The sequence below is a fragment of the Zalophus californianus genome, chromosome 1 (assembly GCF_009762305.2).
Source record: "Zalophus californianus isolate mZalCal1 chromosome 1, mZalCal1.pri.v2, whole genome shotgun sequence".
NCBI lineage: Eukaryota > Metazoa > Chordata > Mammalia > Carnivora > Otariidae > Zalophus > Zalophus californianus.
In genome coordinates this window covers 147,731,947-147,751,933 of record NC_045595.1, presented here as the reverse complement: position 1 = coordinate 147,751,933, position 19,987 = coordinate 147,731,947, and the positions used below count along the sequence as shown (strand labels likewise).

At 48.5% G+C, this 19,987-nt stretch overlaps 1 protein-coding gene and 1 pseudogene across 15 annotated transcripts in view; both read left to right on the top strand.

Annotated features, from left to right (window-relative positions):
• Positions 1-19,987, top strand: part of KALRN (kalirin RhoGEF kinase) — a 646,977-nt gene that overhangs the window by 502,601 nt on the left and 124,389 nt on the right. For all 15 annotated transcript variants that reach the window (XM_035724481.1, XM_035724478.1, XM_035724483.1 and 12 more), the window contains exon 34: positions 7,311-7,557. In XM_035724481.1, the coding sequence (XP_035580374.1) occupies positions 7,311-7,557 (247 nt within the window). The remainder of the gene's footprint in view (positions 1-7,310; positions 7,558-19,987) is intronic.
• LOC113918241 lies at positions 4,886-5,371 on the top strand (annotated as a pseudogene).

Genomic DNA, 19,987 nt, shown 5'->3' with positions numbered 1-19,987 from the left:
AAATCCCCCAGGTTTCCACCCAGTAAAGCCAGTCTTAACATTTTGATGAATTTCCTTCCTGTTAATTTCTGCTGAATAGGGTTGTTGTTAGTGATGTCCTTCACCTAATTATATTTGCAACTTTATCTCCTGTCCTTTTTATATTATATGAGGTAAGAAATTTTTAACTGTTATAGAGCTTTATTAATATGTAATGACTACATAATTAAACAGTTACTTAGTATATATATTAGTGTATATATCATAATTACTTACCCATTCCCTTCCTGTTATTTTTGTATTTTATTTTATTTTTTTTATTTTATTTTATTTTTCGGATTTTTTTTTTGATGTTATAGTTTTCTCATTTAAAAGAATGCTGTTTTGAACGTATTCATGCTTAAGGCTATATGAGTACAACTGCACGTCACCTGTGTGCTGCTTCTCATCTTTTTGTAATTGGAAGGGAATCGTACACAGACTCTGTTCTGAGACATTTCATGGTGAGAACATTTGCTTCTCCGACTGTGGGATTGGAGGCATTGGCAGCAGGTGCAGGAGCCGTTGGGGGAGAGAAAGACTGTTTCGAACAGGAGTTGGCAGGTCCTCTCGGTGCCCTAAAACCACACCAAGTAGATACCCTCCAACTTCACGTTTTTCTAAGGCCAGCTCTGGCCTCCCACGTTGTCATTCATAGGCAGACGTTAATGCAGAGAACTCTGTGCCTCACCCTGGCTGAGCACCGTGGAGGAATTAGAGTGAATCAGAGGGCAGGCAGCCAGGGGAGGAGGAGGAAGTCTGACTTACCTGATGGGGAAGCAGTGGCAGGAGCTGATGCTCACGGGATCAGCAGGGTTCGGCAGCAGGTGTTGTGAGCAATTCTCAGGCTCTTGGGCGGGAGTGCTCTTCAGATGGACAGTGCATGGAAAGCAATGCAGAATGAATCCTCATTTTCCATAAAGGGATCCAAGAGCCCACCATCCCCTTGTCCTTTGGCAGAAAAAGCTTGTGCTGAGTTGGGGGACCCTTAAAGGCATCTGAGTCACCTTCCCTAGAAGCCTTCAGGCCATTCTTCTAATTGGCCTGGATTAGGGCAAGACTCCATTAAGATTATAAAAAGGGAAAAAGATTTGATTTACTCATAATAATTTGCATGCCTATTTACAGCTGGTATAGTCTATTTCCAGACATTTGATTCCTTTTTACCATTTCTTCTCTACTCCTTTCCCTCAAATTTAAATAATAATGATAATTAATTAATACCTCTAGAATTTATTTATAAACAAGCATTTAGAGAGCTTAGTCTGTAGATGGCACTGTCCTAAGTGCTTTAAAAATATCTTGAGGTGCCTGGGTGGCTCAGTGGGTTGAGCGTCTGACTCTTGATTTTGGCTCAGGTCTTGATCTCAAGGTCCTGAGATGGAACCCCTCATTGGGCTCCATACTCAGTGGGGAGTCTGCTTGAGATTCTCCCCCTGTCCCTCTCCTCCTGCCCCTCCCCCTGCTCGCACTTGCTTTCTCGCTCTAAATAAATAAAATCTTAAAAAAATATTACCTCATTGGGAGTGCCTGGCTGGCTCAGTCAGTAGCATGTGTCTCTCAATCTCAGGGTTGTGAGTTCAAGCCCCACATTGGGCATAGAGCCAACTTATTATCCCATTTAATGCAACCTATGAAGCAGATACTCTTATATCCCCATTCCACAGATGAAGAAAGTGAGACCGAGAGGTTAAGTGACTTGCTCCTGGTCACACAGCCAGTGAGGGGCCAGAGTCCATAGCCCTCAGGAGAGGCTGGTAGAGACAAAGAGGCAGGCAGAAGCTCGGGGACCTGAAATGATGACAGTAGAATGCTGGGCGGGTCATGTTCTACCTCTCCGAATATCACTGGAAAGGCCACAGGGAATAATCAGATCTTTTTCCGTAACACGAGGAAGTTCTCAGGGCTAATCTAGCTCATGCTGTTTATACACGAGGGAGGAGTTCAGGCAATCTCCAAATAGTAACCAAGCAAAAATGGACCTAAATGAAAGCAGTCGTTTCTGGTGAATGTGAGTGAGAATGAGGGTGGTTATGGAGGTGTCCTGTGTGTGTTTCCTCTGTGCTGGAGAGGGGGCCACGTGGGAACACCCAGGAGCAGGGAGGGCAAAGTCCGCCCAAGGACTGGGTATCACAGGAACAGGTTCCACAGGAAATGGTCAGGACCCAGGAAGGAGAGAGGCTGGGAAAGTCAGGGGAAGAGTCGGAGGATGACTCAGCAGTGGGGGCGGGGGCTTGCAGAAATCTAAGCAGTGATTAGCATCAGAAATGTTTAGCAGGCCCCGGGCAAGGTCCTAGGGAGCTAGGCAAATGTGTGTTGTGTTGTGGTGAGCGCTGTGTATTGTGTAAGACTGATGAATCACAGACCTGTACCCCCGAGACAAATAATACATTATATGTTAATAATAACAGTAATAATAATAATAAATATTAAAGAATCTAACGCTAAAAAAGAAAGAAAGAAAGCAAGCAAAGAAAGAAAGAAAGAAAGAAAGAAAGAAAGAAAGAAAGAAAGAAAGAAAGAGAAAGAAAAAGAAAAAAGAAAATGCCTGAGAAGCTCCCAGGAAGGGGCCAAGTCGGAGACTTCTGGGGTGGGGGGGGAGGTGCACAGTGAAGGGAATAAGGGGGGAAAATATTCTAGAAACTGGAGTGCACAGTAAGAGAAGACTCAGAAACACCTGACTTCACACTGAGAGTCTGTGCTACCAACTCAGGGCTCCCAACGTTTCCCTCCTGGGAATGAGTTTGGTCATAAAATCTAGAGTGGGATCAAATTGGTAGATTGGAAGTTAAGCATCCATAGCCAATAGTTTGAAAATAACCAATACAAATATGATGCAGCCTTGGAGTTTTGAGCAGGGCATGATAGCCCTTCCGGACACCTGTCGAATCACCTGGGACCTCTGCAGTGGGGAGAGGTTGGGCACCCTCCCTCCACACCCCCGGTCTCAGCCTGTCTGATAGGAACATGGTTCACTGAGAAAACATTTTAAAGATTTGCAGGGGACATTGAAACAGTTCTTAAAGGCTGTGGGCAAGAGAAGAATGAGGTGAAGACAAATATGTTTGCAACATTCTCTGAAGACCTATTTAATCTTCTGGGACAGAGATTTAGCTCGGGGAGAGAAATGGGGACTTTTCTGAATGTGCCACTGTAATGGAGTGCAGCACTGCAAAGGGGAAGGGACAGGGAGAGTGGGGACTGGTCACTGGTCCTTGCCAGATGGGCAGAGAAAGTAATGACCCCGGGGCTCTGCGAGACAGACCTGCTGACGCACAGCACAACTGCTCAGAAAGAAAACTGCACGGGTACTTTTCTAAGAAACTGATCGTTTAGTATTTGTGAAGGAATTTGGTTTTTATTAGTTAATGAGGGGCACACTCTGTAATTAATGTTCAGTAGGTGGTGTGACTCATCTCAGTCCAGGAGAAAACTTAAAGCGTGAGGCATGAATGAATGATTTTGAGGATTTCAATTACAAATGTTTTAAGTGTGCCAAGATCCCTCAAAGGTCTTTTGGCCCCTCTGCCCTTGCCCCTCCTTGCAAGGGCTCTTCGAACTTTCCAGTACTGATTCCAGTCCTGGGTTCTCTGAAGCAAGGTTTCTCAAGTGTGAACCCAGAGTCCCCTGGGGAGCCTGAAGCTTCCCTGTTGCTCTGGGGAGAAGTTGAGGCGGGATTTCAGAGGCAGCTCTGCCTGACCACTGACTCATCCCCTGCTCCTAAGCCCCTCGCCACCACTGTTTGGAAATCCCTTATTGCTGTGGAGTGGGGACCGAGTGTGGCAAATCTCTTTGATCACACCACTGAGGTGAGGCAAACCAGGACATTCATCCTATATTTGAGCCATAATGGGTTTTGGCTGGGTCTGTGAGCCCGTTGATCATCTTTCTTCCACTTTCTCCTCTGTCTGTCTGGCCTGCGCAGCCCACAGGAAGCAGAAACCACCATCTGCTGGTGTTTTCCAGGTTTCTCTTGATCTTTGAATTATAGAGGCACACAGCCTGGTTCTTTATCCTCTCCTCCCCCACCACAGACCCCACCTGCCTGTGGGTGGATCTAGATGTAACTTGGGGGGGGGTGGTTAGTGGGTCTTGTGTCTGGCGTCACGCTGGGCTGTTTGTAACCAGAGCCTAAGGCTCCCTCTGCTTTGCTGCAAAAGTGCCATTTCCATCCCTGAAAGGGCTGCAAGTTGTATCTCAGGTCATGTGCACACCTGACCTCGGGAAAGAATCCTGAGGTTGGCACAGAGGAGTGACTCCACTGAAGCATAAGAGTTCGTTGATAGAAATTCTCAGAGTTAGCAGGAAATTTTGTGATCATCTAGTCTAACATCCTACAAATGGAATTTGCAAATTCTACAAATTTCCATTAGTGGAAAGTGGAATCAACTTAGTGGGATGCCACCAGCAACCGAGAAAAAAAAAAAAAAACTGAAATAGAATATCAGTGAACTTAACTCTGTGAAACTTGTGTTTCTGTGATGTAGCTGTTCCTAGCGTAGACTGGTCAAGATAGAAACTGAAGTCCAAAAAGTGTAAGCAACTTAATGCAGGCCCAGCCAACCCTGAGAAGACCAGTAGCTCAGGCCAGTGATGGCTTCTCTCCACCTGCCTCCCACCCCTTCTAACCACAAACATACCTAAAACTTGTACATAATTTGCTCTGGTGTGTGCTGTAAAGAACATGGGATTTGTGGTCCAGGGCCGGGTTCAAGTCCAGTTGGGTGACCCTGGGAAGCCATCTAGCCAGTGTTTCTCAGGCAGTATCTCAGGGACCCCCTTTTCAGAATCATAAGCTGGGGGAGTCTTGTTAAAAATAAGCATTCCTAGCCTTTCGGCCGGAGCCGCCATCTTCCAGTAATTCGCCAAAATGACCAACACAAAGGGAAAGAGGAGAGAGGTACCCACTATATGTTCTCTAGACCTTTTAGAAAACATGGAGTTGTTCCTTTGGCCACATACATGTGAATCTATAAGAAAGGTGATATTGTGGACATCAAGGGAACGGGTACTGTTCAAAAAGGAATGCCCCACAAATGTTACCATGGCAAAACTGGAAGAGTCTACAATGTTACTCAGCATGCTGTTGGCATTGTTGTAAACAAACAAGTTAAGGGCAAGATTCTTGCCAGGAGAATTAATGTACGCATTGAGCATATTAAACCCTCAAAGAGCCGAGACAGCTTCCTGAAGCGTGTGAAGGAAAATGATCAGAAAAAGAAGGAAGCCAAAGATAAAGGTACTTGGGTTCAACTGAAGCGCCAGCCTGCCCCACCCAGAAGCACACTTTGTGAGAACTAATGGAAAGGAGACTGAACTGCTGGAACCCATTCCCTATGAATTCATGGCATGATTAATGTAAAGAAAATAAAAGACCTCAAGACTGTAAAGAAAAAAAAAAATAGGCGTTCCTAGGTCTCCTGAATCATAACCTGTAATTGGGGGCTAGGGCAAGCGAGGAACCAGCAAAGCCATCTGCATGTCTAATAAATTCCTTAGGCAATTTTTATGCCCACTCATTGTGTCAACGATGATCTTGACATTTCTGAGCTTAAAGTTCTTTGGCTGGATGAGGTGGAGACGGTAACAGCACCTGGTCGTTGTGGAGAGTTAATGTGAAGGTACTTTGCACAGTGTAAAAGCACTCTGCAGACTTGAGGGATTACCATCCCACAACATTCTTCTCAAAATGATGCTTTAGGGAAGAGAGCACCAGACAGGGACAGGGGTAGAGTCTGTGCATTTAATGGGACCAAGAAAGTTAAATGGAAAAATGAGCCAACAAGCAGGTTTTCTTCTTCTGTCTCTTTCCCTCTTCCAACTTCTGCCCTACAAATTTCTCTTCCTGATCAAATCTCAGTGGCAGTACCATGCCCATCCACGGACATGTGTTTTGAGCAGGCTCCCTGCTCAGGAATGGGTGGCAATGCGTACGGCAACTGTCAGTCTGATGCATCGTGTAGCCTTCTCAAGCCCACTGTGCCATTCAAGTTCCTTTAATAGGAAAGTCTCACAGTCCGGAATGCTGAGCTCTGGGGCCTAGTGGTTGGTGTTGGTTCTCTACTTACTGGGATGCTTGCTGTGTTTTCCATTCAGCAGAAGCCTCCCAGGATGTAGGTGAAATAGCTACACCATGTATTTGGACTAGTGCATTGTACAGCTGCTGGTGCAGCCAATGCAGGCCCTGGAGGCTTCCATTAGAGATGCACAGACTGAGGCCAAGTTCCCCGGAGGTGGTAGGGGGACTGTCCCACTGAGCCACTGTCTGGGCTGAACCCTGGGGAGAACAGGCTGTCCAGCTGGGCCTCTGGGTCTCCCATTTTTTCCCTTCTCTTCCCCTCATTCTGCCCCTAAGTGCAGCTGCTATTTCAAGAGAGAGGCTCTGTGCTTAGCTCCGTGAGACAAACTAATAACTGGTGGTTTCTCATGGGGAGAAGAGAAGGTCTCGGCTTTCAGCTAGAGGTGGTTCTTACCCGGGGGTCTCTCCCCGCAGTTTTATTGGTTCTGCCCCAGAACCAGTACAGTGGGGAAGGGCTGGGCCCGGGGGGAGGGCATGACGGGGCACTGAGGATGGTTCCTAAGTACGATGTGACCTCTCTTCTTCCCTTCCCATTCTTTCTCCTGGCCCCCAGCGGCTGGGCTAAGGTAAGCCAACTCTGTTCCCCTTCTGCTCTGCTTCTCCTTGGACTTGATGCCTCCTTCTCTTTTGTGTCACTGGCAGCCTCTGTTTTCCGCTGAGGGTACAGCTAGGGATGGGCAGGGGGAAGATTGCAAAGGTTAGGAGGAAGGAGGTCCTCTCTTCCGTTATTCCCAAATTTCAGCTAGAAGCACGCAGGAGTGAGTGAGTTGGAAATGGTGCCCAGGAAGTGTTGGAGGGTGGACACAGGGCAGGGACGGGGTAAAGGTAGTGCCCTGGGAAGAAGTAAAGAGACATACTGGGGGAGGGGGAGGGGGGCACAGTTAACTGGAAGCTTGGCAAAGGAAGGTAAGGATAACTCCGGGCGAACAAGAAGGAATTAAAACCAAGCTCGGTCCTGGGCAGGCTCCGGGCTGTGGCCCGAGCTAGAGCGGTGGGATGATTGAATGGCATTGTGTCAATTACTTTATTTTCTTGTTTTCTTTCCTGTTCCCAACTCCCTTTTCCATCTTCCGCCTTCTTTCCGCTCCGGATCCCATCTTTCCCCTTCCTCTTCCTCTCCTCCTCTCCTCTACACACATCCTGTCTCCCTTCCCCTCTGGCCCACCATCTCCTCCCTCCACCCCCCACGTTTCACTCCACACCCTGCCCCAAGCTCTCTGGCGGATGTGAGTTGACCGTGGTCCTCCAGGACTTCAATGCGGGCCACAGCAGCGAGCTGACCATCCAGGTGGGGCAGACGGTGGAGCTGCTGGAGCGGCCCAGCGAGCGGCCGGGCTGGTGTCTGGTCCGCACCACGGAACGGAGCCCCCCCCAGGAGGGCCTGGTTCCCAGCAGCGCCCTGTGCATCTCCCATTCCCGAAGCAGCGTGGAGATGGACTGCTTCTTCCCCTTGGTGAAAGGTAGGGGGAACTGAGGGGGCGGGCACGTGCCAAGGGCCGCTGGGGCGCTGGCCCACCCTAACCCCTAACCCCAGAACATCGCGGAACTAACCGGTCTCGTGAACCTGTTGGACCGTGTGGGATTCCTCTGGGACCTGCTTGTGAAGGGAGCGGGTTGGGAACTTGAAGAAAAAGAGCTACTGAGTGGCCGTGTGACTTTGGAAAAGTCATGTAACCTTTGTGAGTCCATTTCATCTTAAAATGAAAGCTGGATTAGATGGCCTCTAAGACCTCTTCCAGCTCTCCCACAACATTTGGAAAAGTCTTCTTGTACCTGTGGCCAGCGTCTAGCCTTCTCCCTTCTGCGCTGACCCACACCCTCCTGCTCCAGAGCTACGCTGGGCTCCCCGGCAGGTTTGACCCTCCCCTCAGCCCTGCCAGGCCACGAGACACTTATGTATGGGGCTCTAATAGATACGTTATTTGAGCCCTGGCTTCTGTTTTATATAAGCTCTGTTATTTATTTTACATAAATTCTCTGCTTGCTTATTCACTTTTTCCCTCACACCAAGGAGACTGAACTACTTAGAACAGTGATTCTCCAAGGTGAGGGGTGTCTCTGGATTGGCAGCATCAGCATCCCTTGAGAACCTTTAGAAGTGCAAATTCTCAGACTCCACTCCAGACCTACTGGGTCAGAAACACTGGGGGCAGGGGCCAATGGTCTGTGTTTTAACAAGCTCTCTGGGGACTTTGATGCTCACTCTAGTATGAGAACCACTAACTTAAAAAGACAAGCCTGGCAGGGGCTTTGAAGTCTTTCACTGAGTCATTACATTAAGTAAACTGAGGCCCAGAGGGTGACACCAAATTCTCCTGGTTCTGAGCTTATTTTCTTAACTGCTCAGATGATCTACATCAGGGGCGCCTTCTGTGCAGACCCGTGCTGGGTATTTATGAAATGAAAAGAGGGCAGGGACCTGTTTGGAGGCAGGGACACCAGGGGCACCATGGAGACCTGCTACAGACTTCCTGATACATACTGAGGCTAATTAAGTTGCTGAAATGGTCCTGAGTTTCGAGTTCCATCTGGTCCACCTCCACAGCCTGACTTCCTCCTTTCGTCCACCAGATGGCAGTAGCAGGTTGCATTATTCGTGCTGCCCGACTCCTCCAAGAGTGTCCCTGGGGTTTTTTTCCACCAGGAGAAAACTGGAAACTAAAACCTGATTCTTTTCTCTGCACACACACACACACACACACACACACACACACACACACACACACACACACACACACACACACGTGTCCCTTTCCCCCAGTTCAGCCATCACCTGCTTCTCCCCCCTTTCCTCTGAAGACTGAGGAGGGACAGTGTCAGTAAATTGGAGTTTGAATTGCGGGTACAGCTCCTGGGTCCTTTGAAGTAGCCACTGGAGAAACTCATCGTACCAAGGAAGAGAAGATCCGTGAAACTCAGGAATGTGGCTCTGTTTGAAGTCTGACCAAGGGGAAACTGGGGCACAAAGGGGGCCAGAATTGTGAGGGTGGATGATGTGAAATACACACAGCACTTGGAACAGTGCCCAGCACGCACGCAATACGTGGTATAGTTATTACATCATTTGTCATCGGTTAGTCAGCAAAATAGCTACAAACTCCCCCACATCCCATCTAGCGACCCCCATCTTTGGAGACAAAACCAAGGACAGCACATCCTGTGCTGGGAAGGTCTGCAGGTGTGGGTGGTTCCATCAGGGAGGACTCTACTTCCAGAGAAGAGCTGAGACTTCCGGATGTAGGCCAGGCCTCCCCAACCTGTGGCTGGGTGGACCCTGCGTCCCCTCCTTGCCGCCCACCAGGTGGGCCCCTACCGCTTGTGGGGCCTGGCAGGAGTAAACCAGCCATGCAGGAGCAGAGAGCCAGAGAGCCGGCAGAGGGAGTCTGTGATCCAGGGCGAGAACTCTAGAGGGAGAGGGGTTGATGAAGAGGTAACAGACAAGGGGCACTAAGGAGGAGAGATGGTAAAGAGAGGGCAAGAGAGAAAGCAGGGAAGGAAGCAGGCATGGAACTTTCCGGCTCTCTCCACCAGCCAGCATGGCTTCTTTTTAAAGGCAGTCCCCTACCAGTGCCTACCACCCATTTCCTTGGCTCTGTTTTTTTGCAGGCTGGTTCCTCTCTCTCCAAGCACAGGCCAATGAGCGGGGCCTTCAGACGGCAGCCTGTGAGCTCGCACCGCCCTCTCCCCCCGCGTGGGCTCAGTACACATAGGTGTCCGGTTCCTGGCAGTCAGGGCGCCATGGAGTAGCCCTCATGGCCCTAACGTGGCCTCCTCTGAAAGTATGTGCACGCGTGCACATGCCCCAGTTTGGAAAGCCTCCTCCCCCTTCAGGGCCTGCTGGGAGTATTGGCTTCTTAGCCGAAACTCAGTAAACTGTTCCTTCCCCCATTCCACCTGGCTGCCTGCTGGCCACCTGGTCTTTTCTCCTCCCAGCTGATCTGTCTCCAGCAGGTGCTCCAACTCGCAATGCACAGCTGGACTGAGAATAGAACATTCTTCTGGGGGTTGTGGCCTCATCCCATGTCGCTAGAGGTCAGAATCTGTTTCTTTTTCAGTTCTTAGAAGGGAACTGGTCCTCTTAACCTTTGCAGAGAGAGCATCAGGTCAGTGCTCCTCCTTCTCCTGTGAGAAGCAAGGCAGTATCTGTAGGACGTGCAAAGTGCCACATGAGTGCTCAGGCCATGACTGTTGCCCCCGGAAATGGAGGCAGAAGAACCTCGGAATGGTAACACTGAGGAGGGTACTTGGGAGAACCACTAGACCACGGCTCTCAACCCTGGCTGCATAGAATCACCTGGAAGCTTTACCAAATGACAACGCCCAATCGCCACCTAAAACAACTGGATTCAGAATTTCTGGAGTGGGACCTGAGGGTCAGTGTTTTTTAAATGGTCCTTCGGTGAATCCAAGGTCCAGCCAGGGTTGAGAAGCAGAGCACTACCCAGTTTCCTTTCTTCTAGGGGCACTCTTGGGCACAGGAGAGCGAGGTGACTTCTCAGAAGCCACAGAGAAAGTTGACGGCAAAGCTGGGGTAGAACCAAGGTTCCCACCTCACAGCCCAGAGTTCTCCAGCACACACTTTGCCCACCAGGCTGGCAGGCAGCTCGAGGCTTCTCTCTTGTCTCTCGTTCCTGTCCCTTCTCCAGAGACAGTGGATGGTTGTTTCCTCCTGATATATCTGCGGCAGGGCTGATGATAGGGCTATGTGACCAAGCGGGGGCCTGGCCTTTCCTATGACTTTGCTACCCCCCTCACTGGGTGTGGGCGCTGTGGGACCTCGTCATTCCTCTCCTAATCTATCCCCTCTCACTTTTTGAGCAGTGAGGCGGGGAGGGCAGCACCTCCCATGGGTTTCAACTCTGGTTACATCTGAGAACCACTCGGAAGATACTTTTTAAAAGTCTTCTGATGCCTCAGACCCCCACCCCAGACCAGTTAATTCAGCACCACCAAGGTCCTGGGGCATCAGTATTTCTTTGGTTCCTTGGTAATTTTGATGTTCCATGAGTATTGAGAGTCCCTGCTTTAGGGGGTTGGCCCCCTCTGCTAGGGGATAGTAAAGATGAATTGGAAGGGATTAATCTGCAAGTTATATAAAGAACCCCTACAACACAACAACAAACAAACAATTTGATTTAAAAATGGGCAAGGGACTCGCTAGACATTTCTCCAGAGAAGATATACAAAAGGCCCATAAGCACATGAAAACATGGGCAGCATCACTAACAATTTAGGAAACTGCAAATCAGTAGTACAATGAGATACCGTTTTATATGCATTAGGATAGCTATTATTTAAAAAAAAAAACAGCAAATTGGGGCACCTGGGCGACGTAGGCAGTTGAGCTGCCCACTCTTGGTTTTGGTTCAGGTCATGATCTCGCAGTCCTGGGATCAAGCTCTACGTCGGGCTCAGCCTTCAGCTCGGAGTCTGCTTCAGATTTCCTCCCTCCATCTGCCCCTCCCCCTGCTCTCTCTCTGTCTCTCCAATATATAAATAAATCTTTAAAAATTTTTTAAAAATTGAAGACCACAGAAAAATAGCAGGCATTGGTGAAGACGTGGAGAAATTGGAACCCCTGTGCCCTGCTGTGGGAATGTAAAATGGGGCCCCTGCTGTGGAAAACAGTGTGGGGTTCCTAAAAAACTGAATATAGAGTTACTGTGCGATCCAGAATTCCACTTCTGACTATACATCTGAAAGAATTGAAAGCAGGACTCAGAGAGATTGTTGCACACCCGTGTTCACAGGAGCACCATTCACAACACTGAAAGGGTAGAAGCAGCCCTAGTGTCCGTCAGCGGCTACAGGGATAAATAAAATGTGCTATATGCATGAGCACGGGATATTATCCAGCCTTAAAAAGGAAGGAAAATCTGACACCTGCTACAACATGGATACGCTTTGGAGACATTATATTAAGTGAAATAAGCCAATCACCAAAGAACAGACACTGTATGGTTCCGCTTACATGAGGTACCTAGAGTCGTCAAATTCATAGAAACAGAAAGTGGAATGATGGTTATGAGCAGCTGAAAGGAGGGGGCGGGGCGCCTGGGTGGCTCAGTTGGTTAAGCAACTGCCTTCAGCTCAGGTCATGATCCTGGAGTCCTGGGATGGAGTCCCGCATCAGGCTCCCTGCTCAGCAGGGAGTCTGCTTCTCCCTCTGACCCTCCTCCCTCTCATGTGCTCTCTCTCTCTCTCATTCTCTCTCTCTCAAATAAATAAAATCTTAAAAAAAAAAAAAAGGAGAGGGGGAATGGGAGTTAGTGTTTAATGGGGACAGAGTTTCAGTTTTGCAAGGTGAAATAAGTTCTGGAGATGGATGGTGATGGTGGTCACACAACAATGGGCGTGTTGTGACTTAAAGCCACTGAACTGTATACTTAAAAATGGTTTAAATGGAAGAAAAAAAAAAGCATAGGTCCTGGGTGCCTCTGCCCCAGGCTCCAAAAACCAGTCTAGATGTTTCTCTGTGCATCTACATAAGACATCTGTGTTCCTTTTCCTTTCCTGCATGGTTTCTTCGCTGGCTTCAGCTGCACGCCTGGAGAAGCTATAAGGAAAGACCTCTTTGCTTAGCAAAACCTAGGCCAGGGAGGTGAACCCTATGAGCCGATGTCCTGGAGGAAAGGGCCAGTGGCCCAGGGTGACTCTGGCCTCTTCACAGGGAGTGCTATCCCATGGGTGTCCTGATGATTTCTCTGTCATCACCCAGCTGGCCTCTGAACCAGCTTGCCCGGGCTGAGGAGGGTGTGAAGGTACAGAACAGTGCCAAACACTTGGGCTCTGGAGGCACATAGTACCAACAGCCTGAAGATGCTGAGCGAGTCTGTGGTGCTATATATTAAGTTTGTAGCCAACTCATAAAAACGCTTGATGTTAATTGAGTCTTCCTGTGGACCAGGTTTCTGGGTTAGTGCCTTAATACGAGTAACAACACTATTTTCTCATTTTATAGACAAGGAAAGTGAGTCTTGGAAGGATTAGGTAACTTGCCCCAAGTCACGAGCTTACGTGACTTACGAGGTGGACCTCGATTTGCAGCCAGGTCCATCCATTTCCCAAGGTCTCCCTCTTCATCAGGGTGCTCTGTGGCCTCCCAACTCTGAAGACACTTGAGACAGGCACTCAGGTTCACTGTGCCTCCCTCTGACGAGGCTGCCCTTTATCAACCAGTAGAGCTGGATGAGCATTTAGAGAGAGGTGGCCAGACTCACTGCTCTCTCTCACTCTCCCTCCCACCCCGGGCCTCGTGTGCTCTCTCCCTAGAGGGATTTTATCCTGTGGGTGCCTTGCCAGCCAGAAAGGTCCCGGTGTGCCCGGCTGGAGCAGAAAAACTCTGATCAGCCCTCCGGACAGTAGGCCGAACCGGGGCCACTTCTGATAGGGGCCGGCCTAACCCTGGGGCTGGTCCAGCCTGTCCAGCAGATTTTCTGCAGGATGGGAACTTCCTGTACTTTCTGCTGCCAGGAACCAAAATGGGCCTTTCCTACCCCCTCTGCTGTCAGATCCAGAGACTAAAAGTTTCCTCCTGCCTGCTGACTGGAGAGTCCGCCAAAAGTCCCTCTCTTAGCTTTCAGTGCGAGTCTGCATTAAGAGCAGCCACGCTCAGATTTTAGTTGACGCCATATGCCTACCCACAGGGATTCACCACGGCAAGCGGGGAAAAATAACTGGAGGATGAATAGATCCCAGACGTTTCCTTTCAGGTACGAAGTAACATGTTGAAACTGTAGCTGCTGGTCTGCACCCCTAACCGAGCAGCTGTGGGGGAACCCCTTTGGAAACCAGAACTCACTTTCTCCTACAACAGAATTATACACGTGAGAGTAGGGTGGGAATGGGTTTCCAGGCTAACCCATAAAATCGTGTTTAAGAATAACATAGCTGAATATAATATGTTTGCAGTGAAAAATGGCCATGAAGTTGTCCATAAAGAATACCTGAAACCAAAAATCAGTGCATTTGCGTGAGAAATGTAACAAACTTGCATACTGATACTTCTCAAAGAAAAGTGTGTGTTAAGATAGATGGAGAGGCATTGGTAGAGATTCTAAAAGGAGTTCCTAGTCATTTTTCAGAATTATTAGAAGTTAGAATTAAAATTTCTCTTTTTATAATTGAATAAAAGTGGTCCTTGATTAGATTTCATTTCACTTCAGAACATTGGCTTTTATGGACTCTTGGAATCTTAGAATTGGAAAGCACACTAAAGGTCCTCTGGTTCACTCTCTCCCTAATATAGGGAGCCCCTTCTGAATGTCTCTGACAGTCCAGCCAAGCATTACTTGAGCACTCCCAGGGACTGGGAACTCATTACTTCTAGAAGAAGCCTGCTGCATTTTAGTATAATTCTAATGGTAAGGAATTCCTCTTTGTGCTGAAATCCAGATGCTTCCTGCCCACCCCTCCTCCTGTTCTCCTTTCTCCAGTCCCCCCTAATACTCGAGCTGCATCTCCTGATTTTTATCTAGAACAAAGTAATTTGCATATAAAATGTTAGACACTTCTTTCCTAAGGTACAGTTTTTCTGTACCTTTTCTGTGTACATCTTTTATTAATTCCTTAGAGCAGAACAAAACATTTTGGATTAAATTCAACAATCCTATCTTGTTTAAAGTGATTGTGTGTGTGTGATTTTAGAAGTCCCCTTAGCCATCCTTGGATTTAGGAACTTGCACCTGTCTGGCTTCACCCCTGCACGTCCAGTGCTCCCCAGTCCCTCATGTGCACCTCTGATCTGGTCTCCTTCTCTCTGGGCACAGCTTAGAGGCGACCGATTTCTACTCGGAGGCTCTCTATGGGCTCGTCTTTCTTCCTGATTATTCCCTACAGTCACTCATATTGCTGCTTATTCTAAAAGAGCATTTGTGTTACCCTTCATCCCTATCTTCCTGAGTTACCTGTAGGGTCCCCTCCAGCCCTAAAGATGTCTGCTTTTTTTCTCTCCATATCAGGTGAGCATCCTTGGTAACCCAAAGTGAGGAACCTAGGTGTCCTATGCTTCATCTGTCTCTGCTTGGCATCAGTATCTTCATTTTAAGGTCTAATTTGTTAGGTTGAACCACAGGAAATTGGCATTTTGTTAGTCAAAAATGGTTGAATATCAGTAATGTGAGATGGTTCAATTAATGTCTTACAATCATCCATCTTTTTCTTAGAAGTGTCCTTACACATCCTTGAGGAAACGAGTGAGGGTTTAATTCTCAGGGAGCCAGGTGGTCTAGGAAGAGGACTGGTGGGGAATGAGTGCAAAGCCACTCTTTATCTTAGTTTCCACACCTGTGCAAAGGGAAGCTGATAAAGACGCCTAGATCTCAGAGTTGCCGGAAGGGTCATGGGGGCAGTGTTAAATAAAAATGCTTTTGTTTTTTTAGATTTTTTTTTTAAGCAATCTCTGCACCCAACATGGGGCTCAAACCTACAACTCTGAGATCAAGAGTCACGTGCTCTACCGACTGAGCCAGCCAGGTGCCCCAGTGAAAATGCTTTTAAACTTAAAGTTAGTCATGTTGTCGTGTACACAGGCTGTTTAGAATGAAACAAGAGGCCTGGCTACCACAAGGCTTTGCCACGGATCCTAGCAGCAGGCCATGAGATGAACAATGACAGATGCGGAGGGACCGCAGGTCCTGACGTGAAGACCTGGGTCTGAATCCGGCTTGTATCCGTGGGCAAGATCCTCAAAGTCTATAAAAAGGGGCAACAGTATTTACTTCCCTTGTGTTAGACTTCCCAGCCTAGGACCAGAGGTCAGTTAATGTTAGTCTCCCTACCTGTCCTTTGTTCCAGTCCTGATAGCTCCATAGAGTTGAGTTTAGGGTGTTTCCAGCCTGAATCCTTTCCAGGGCTGTTCACAGAGTCAAGGTTCAGTTGCTAGTTTCATGCATAGGTTCTTTTTTTTTTTTTTTAAGATTGTATTTATTTTTTTGAGAGAAAAAGAGTGAGCGAGAGAGAGAGAGAGAAAGAGAGAACAAGTCGATGGGCCTGGGGCGGGGGGGAGAGGCAGAGGGAAAAGCAGACTCCTGGCTGAGCAGGGAGCCCTACATGGGGCTCGATTCCAAGACCCTGGGACCACAGCCTGAGCCGAAGGCAGACGCTTAACCAACTGAGCCACCCAGGCGCCCCCCATGCATAAGTTCTGCAAAGGCCCTAGTATTGTCTCTAGTCTGCAGCCCGCTTCCCTCAGTTTCTATTCCTGGCTTATCCTGGGCCCTTCCCCCAGGCTACTAACAGCAGGTCTGTCTGGATCTGTGATTTCACACCCCCCCCCCAAATAATGGTTTACTCCTCTCTTCTAACTTTCTTTTACCTTCTACCCAGAGGGTTGAGATCCTATCTGATATATTTGAACTGAAAATTCAAAGTTATTCCCTGGCTTGCCCCTCTCAGTGATCTGTTCCCTTTCAGTGATGAACTGTGGTCATTGAAGGAAGCGTTCAGGTCACACTCTTGAGATGGGCTGACCTGTGTGATGGAGGGTGGTTTGAGATGTCAAGGGTTGGGGTTGATGTGGGGATATCATGCCTCAATGGGCTGGGCCAGAAATGGTTCAGTGGTTATTGACCAACAGTCTGGGAGCCCTCACAGGATGGAGTTTCAGGAATATTCCAGGACAACCCCCCATCTCAGGGTCCTTAACCGAATCACATTTGCAGAGTGTCTGCTACCGTGTAAGGTAACATTTCCAGGTGCCCAGGATTAGGATGTGGACAGGTTTGGCGGGGCCATACTCTTCCTAGCACATCCTCCCACTCTCCCGACCAGCCTGCCTGACGGAGCTACTCCCGGGTCAAGCCACGCACATGTTCCCCAGCACCCACACCTTTGGTTCCTGCTGCCTGGGACCCTCCGGACCCTGCAGGTCCTCAGATACCTGGACGGCTGGCTGCCACACGTCCTGCGCATCTCCACTGAGATGTCACCTGGTTAATTCCCACCCTCTCCCATCGCACTGTGTACCCTTTCCCTCTTGTACTCTCCTCAGTGCATTTATCACCACACAGCAACATTTTTTAACATTTATTGTCTGTTCCTCCCACTGCCCCACCCCCTCGGTTCCCCCTACAAGTGCTGGGGTGTTGTTTATTTTGTTCACTACTCTATCCCCAGCATCTAGAACAGTGGCTGGAATATAAGAAGTTCTCAGTATTTATAGGAAGGGAGGAAGGAAGGAAGGAAAGGAAGGAAGGAAGGAAGGAAGGAAGGAAGGAAGGAAGGAAGGAAGGAAGGAAGGAAGGAAGGAAAGGAAGGAAGGAAGGAAGGAAGGAAGGAAAGAAGGAAAGGAAGGAAGGAAGGAAGGAAGGAAAGAAGGAAGGAAGGAAGGAAGGAAGGATGGAAGGAAAGGTGGGAGGGAGACCATGCATCAAGGACTTCTGAGGAGTTTGTGTGTGAAGCACCAGGTTCACTTTGTTCTCCATCTCCTAAAAACTGTAGTGGAAGCTGACTTAAGCTTTAGCAGGAGCTTGAGGTTGGGAACAGGGAATAGTGTTCTGATGTCAGGAGTTTTAACTGAGGAAATCTTTGCATTTCTGTTTCCCGGGAAGTCTTTTCTGGGGACACATGGACTAAGTACCTCACATTTATTTGGGATGGGCAGTGTCTTCCACATCCCTCTTGTTACTGAAATCTTCAATAAACTGACCTGAATTACGTCAAGGCAAAATCCACTTTGCACTTGATATATGGGAAACGTCTGCCTGGCCTGGGGCCCTGTGAGTCTACCAGCTGCTGCAGCTGCCCCTCCCACACGGGAGAGCAGGAGGGAAGGTGGCACTGAGGGTCGGACTCCAAGTGCCATCCCTTGTGGTGGCCGCTTAGTGACGGTAAGCCGCCCTGAATTGGAACTCAAAGCGATAGACTGGCACTTGCTACTGCCCTACTTCAGGAACACTTTGACCTACTTAGAAGTGAGCATTTCTGGAAGTAGATAAAACCTGGAAGGGTTTGTTTTTAGCAACTCCACAGCATCAGTCATCTTTACTTTGATAAAGAGCCTGTCTCTCCGCCCGAGCTCAGGCGGCTGCTCAGCACAAATCTCCAGGAACACGTCCTGGCTGCCCGCAGCTCTACCTCTGTCCCTAGGGGACAGGAATGTTGGCTGTTCTGGGTCCTCAGTGAAATCCCACTGATTTCCTCCGTATGACCTAGACCTCCCCCTCCCTACCTGGGCCTGGTTCAGACCAGAGTGATCAGTGAGACTTTCTTCCTGAAAACCAAGAGGAGGGTTGAGAGGATATGCTGGGGCTTCCTGTTCTTGAGTGTGAGTCAGAGGCAGGCAGACAGGTGTCAGGTGGGCAAGCACGGAGGAACCCTAAATTTACATATCCAGGATGAGCTTAGGGATGCTTTCGTCATTGGAGTCTGTGGCCCCCAGAGGGCCAGCAATGGTGCAGTGGTGAGACCACACTAAAAGAGAAGAGATTACTGTGCAAATGCTGGCAGTCATGCCTTTTTCTGTAGACATTACTATTAAAATGGCACACACTGCCTGGGAATATTTACCCATGCGGACATTATATAGTTCTGTAAGAGCTATTTGGAGTTCAAATCAAATAGAGAAGTAATGCACACTTTGCACCTCCAATCTCTAATCTGAAGAGTTTCCGGTTACTGGTGATGATTATCTCAATTCCTGTTTTTCACATAAAGACAAAACCTCGACCTGTGCCCAGTCATGGTCTGCCTCCAGTTCCCCGTTTCTGCCAACAACAACAAAAAAAAATTGAACCAACTGTTTCTCCCAGAACTCACCTATTTCTTCTTTGTCTTTGCTCAGGGTACATATATTATCCAATTTCTCTTTCCCATATAAATTTCCCAAATCCCCGTATACAGTTGAGCTAAGTGACTTGCAGATAGTAGTTGTTCAAAAACCAACCATTTGCTGAATAAACAATCGGTAACCATCTTAGAGTTTTAAGCCACAGTCATAAATGGAAATCAGGATGGGATAATTGGGGAAAAATTATGAACCACCCTGGCATCCACAATCAGGCAGTGCAGAGGTCAGAAGTCCACACCGGGAAGATGAGGATTAAGGGACCTGCAATTAGCCCCTGGAGAGAATAACAGGCAGCGGAAGAATGAATGAAGGGGCTAGTTGTCAGAGCTTGAGGAATTCAAAACATCCAAGTGCCGGTGTCTCTAAACTCTGCATCAACCATGCAGGAAGTAATCCCAGGGTGTAGGTGACCATGAGCCCCAAGGTCACTGGTTCTTAGCCCTGACTTGACGCTGAAATCTCCCGTAGATCTGAATCTGGATCAGAATCTGGAAGTGGGCGCTAGAAGTGAGAGTCCCTGCTAGAGTAGGAAAAGGCAGGCACAGGACTGGACTGGCCAGGGGGCAGGAGGAAAGCAGGGCCTGTCTCCACATTCACCGGGGGCCCATGTCTGCAGCCCAGACGGAGCCTAGACAGGCATGGTCTGTAGAAGGTGTGCGCTCTACTTGACCTGAGGTGGGACAACGTCTCTGGGCTGAGCTCACACTAAAGTGAGGTGATTTTGAAAAACTCTGTGCCTGTAAATCTGAAGAGAAGAAGCCTAAAGGACAAAATTGGACATCTGTCTGTCGGTGGAGAGGGCATATGCCTGAGGTCACCATCCAGTGTTACTGAAGCCTGTGGCTGATATGGAGGAGAGGGCAGTCCCTTTAGTTCCTGGTCCCAGGCCCCGCATTATGGTATACCAGGCCCAGGAGGTCTGCAGGCTGAGACCAGTGGGAATTCTTTGGGGTTCACTGTGGTGCGGAATGCAGATGAGACATAAAGTGGACACACAAGTGGATAGAAAGCCTAATTTGTGCAAAATGGACTTTGGAGGAGGCCTCACTAAGACAAAGTCTGCCAAATAAGAATGAGGCTCAGCCATCTGTTTGGAAACTAAG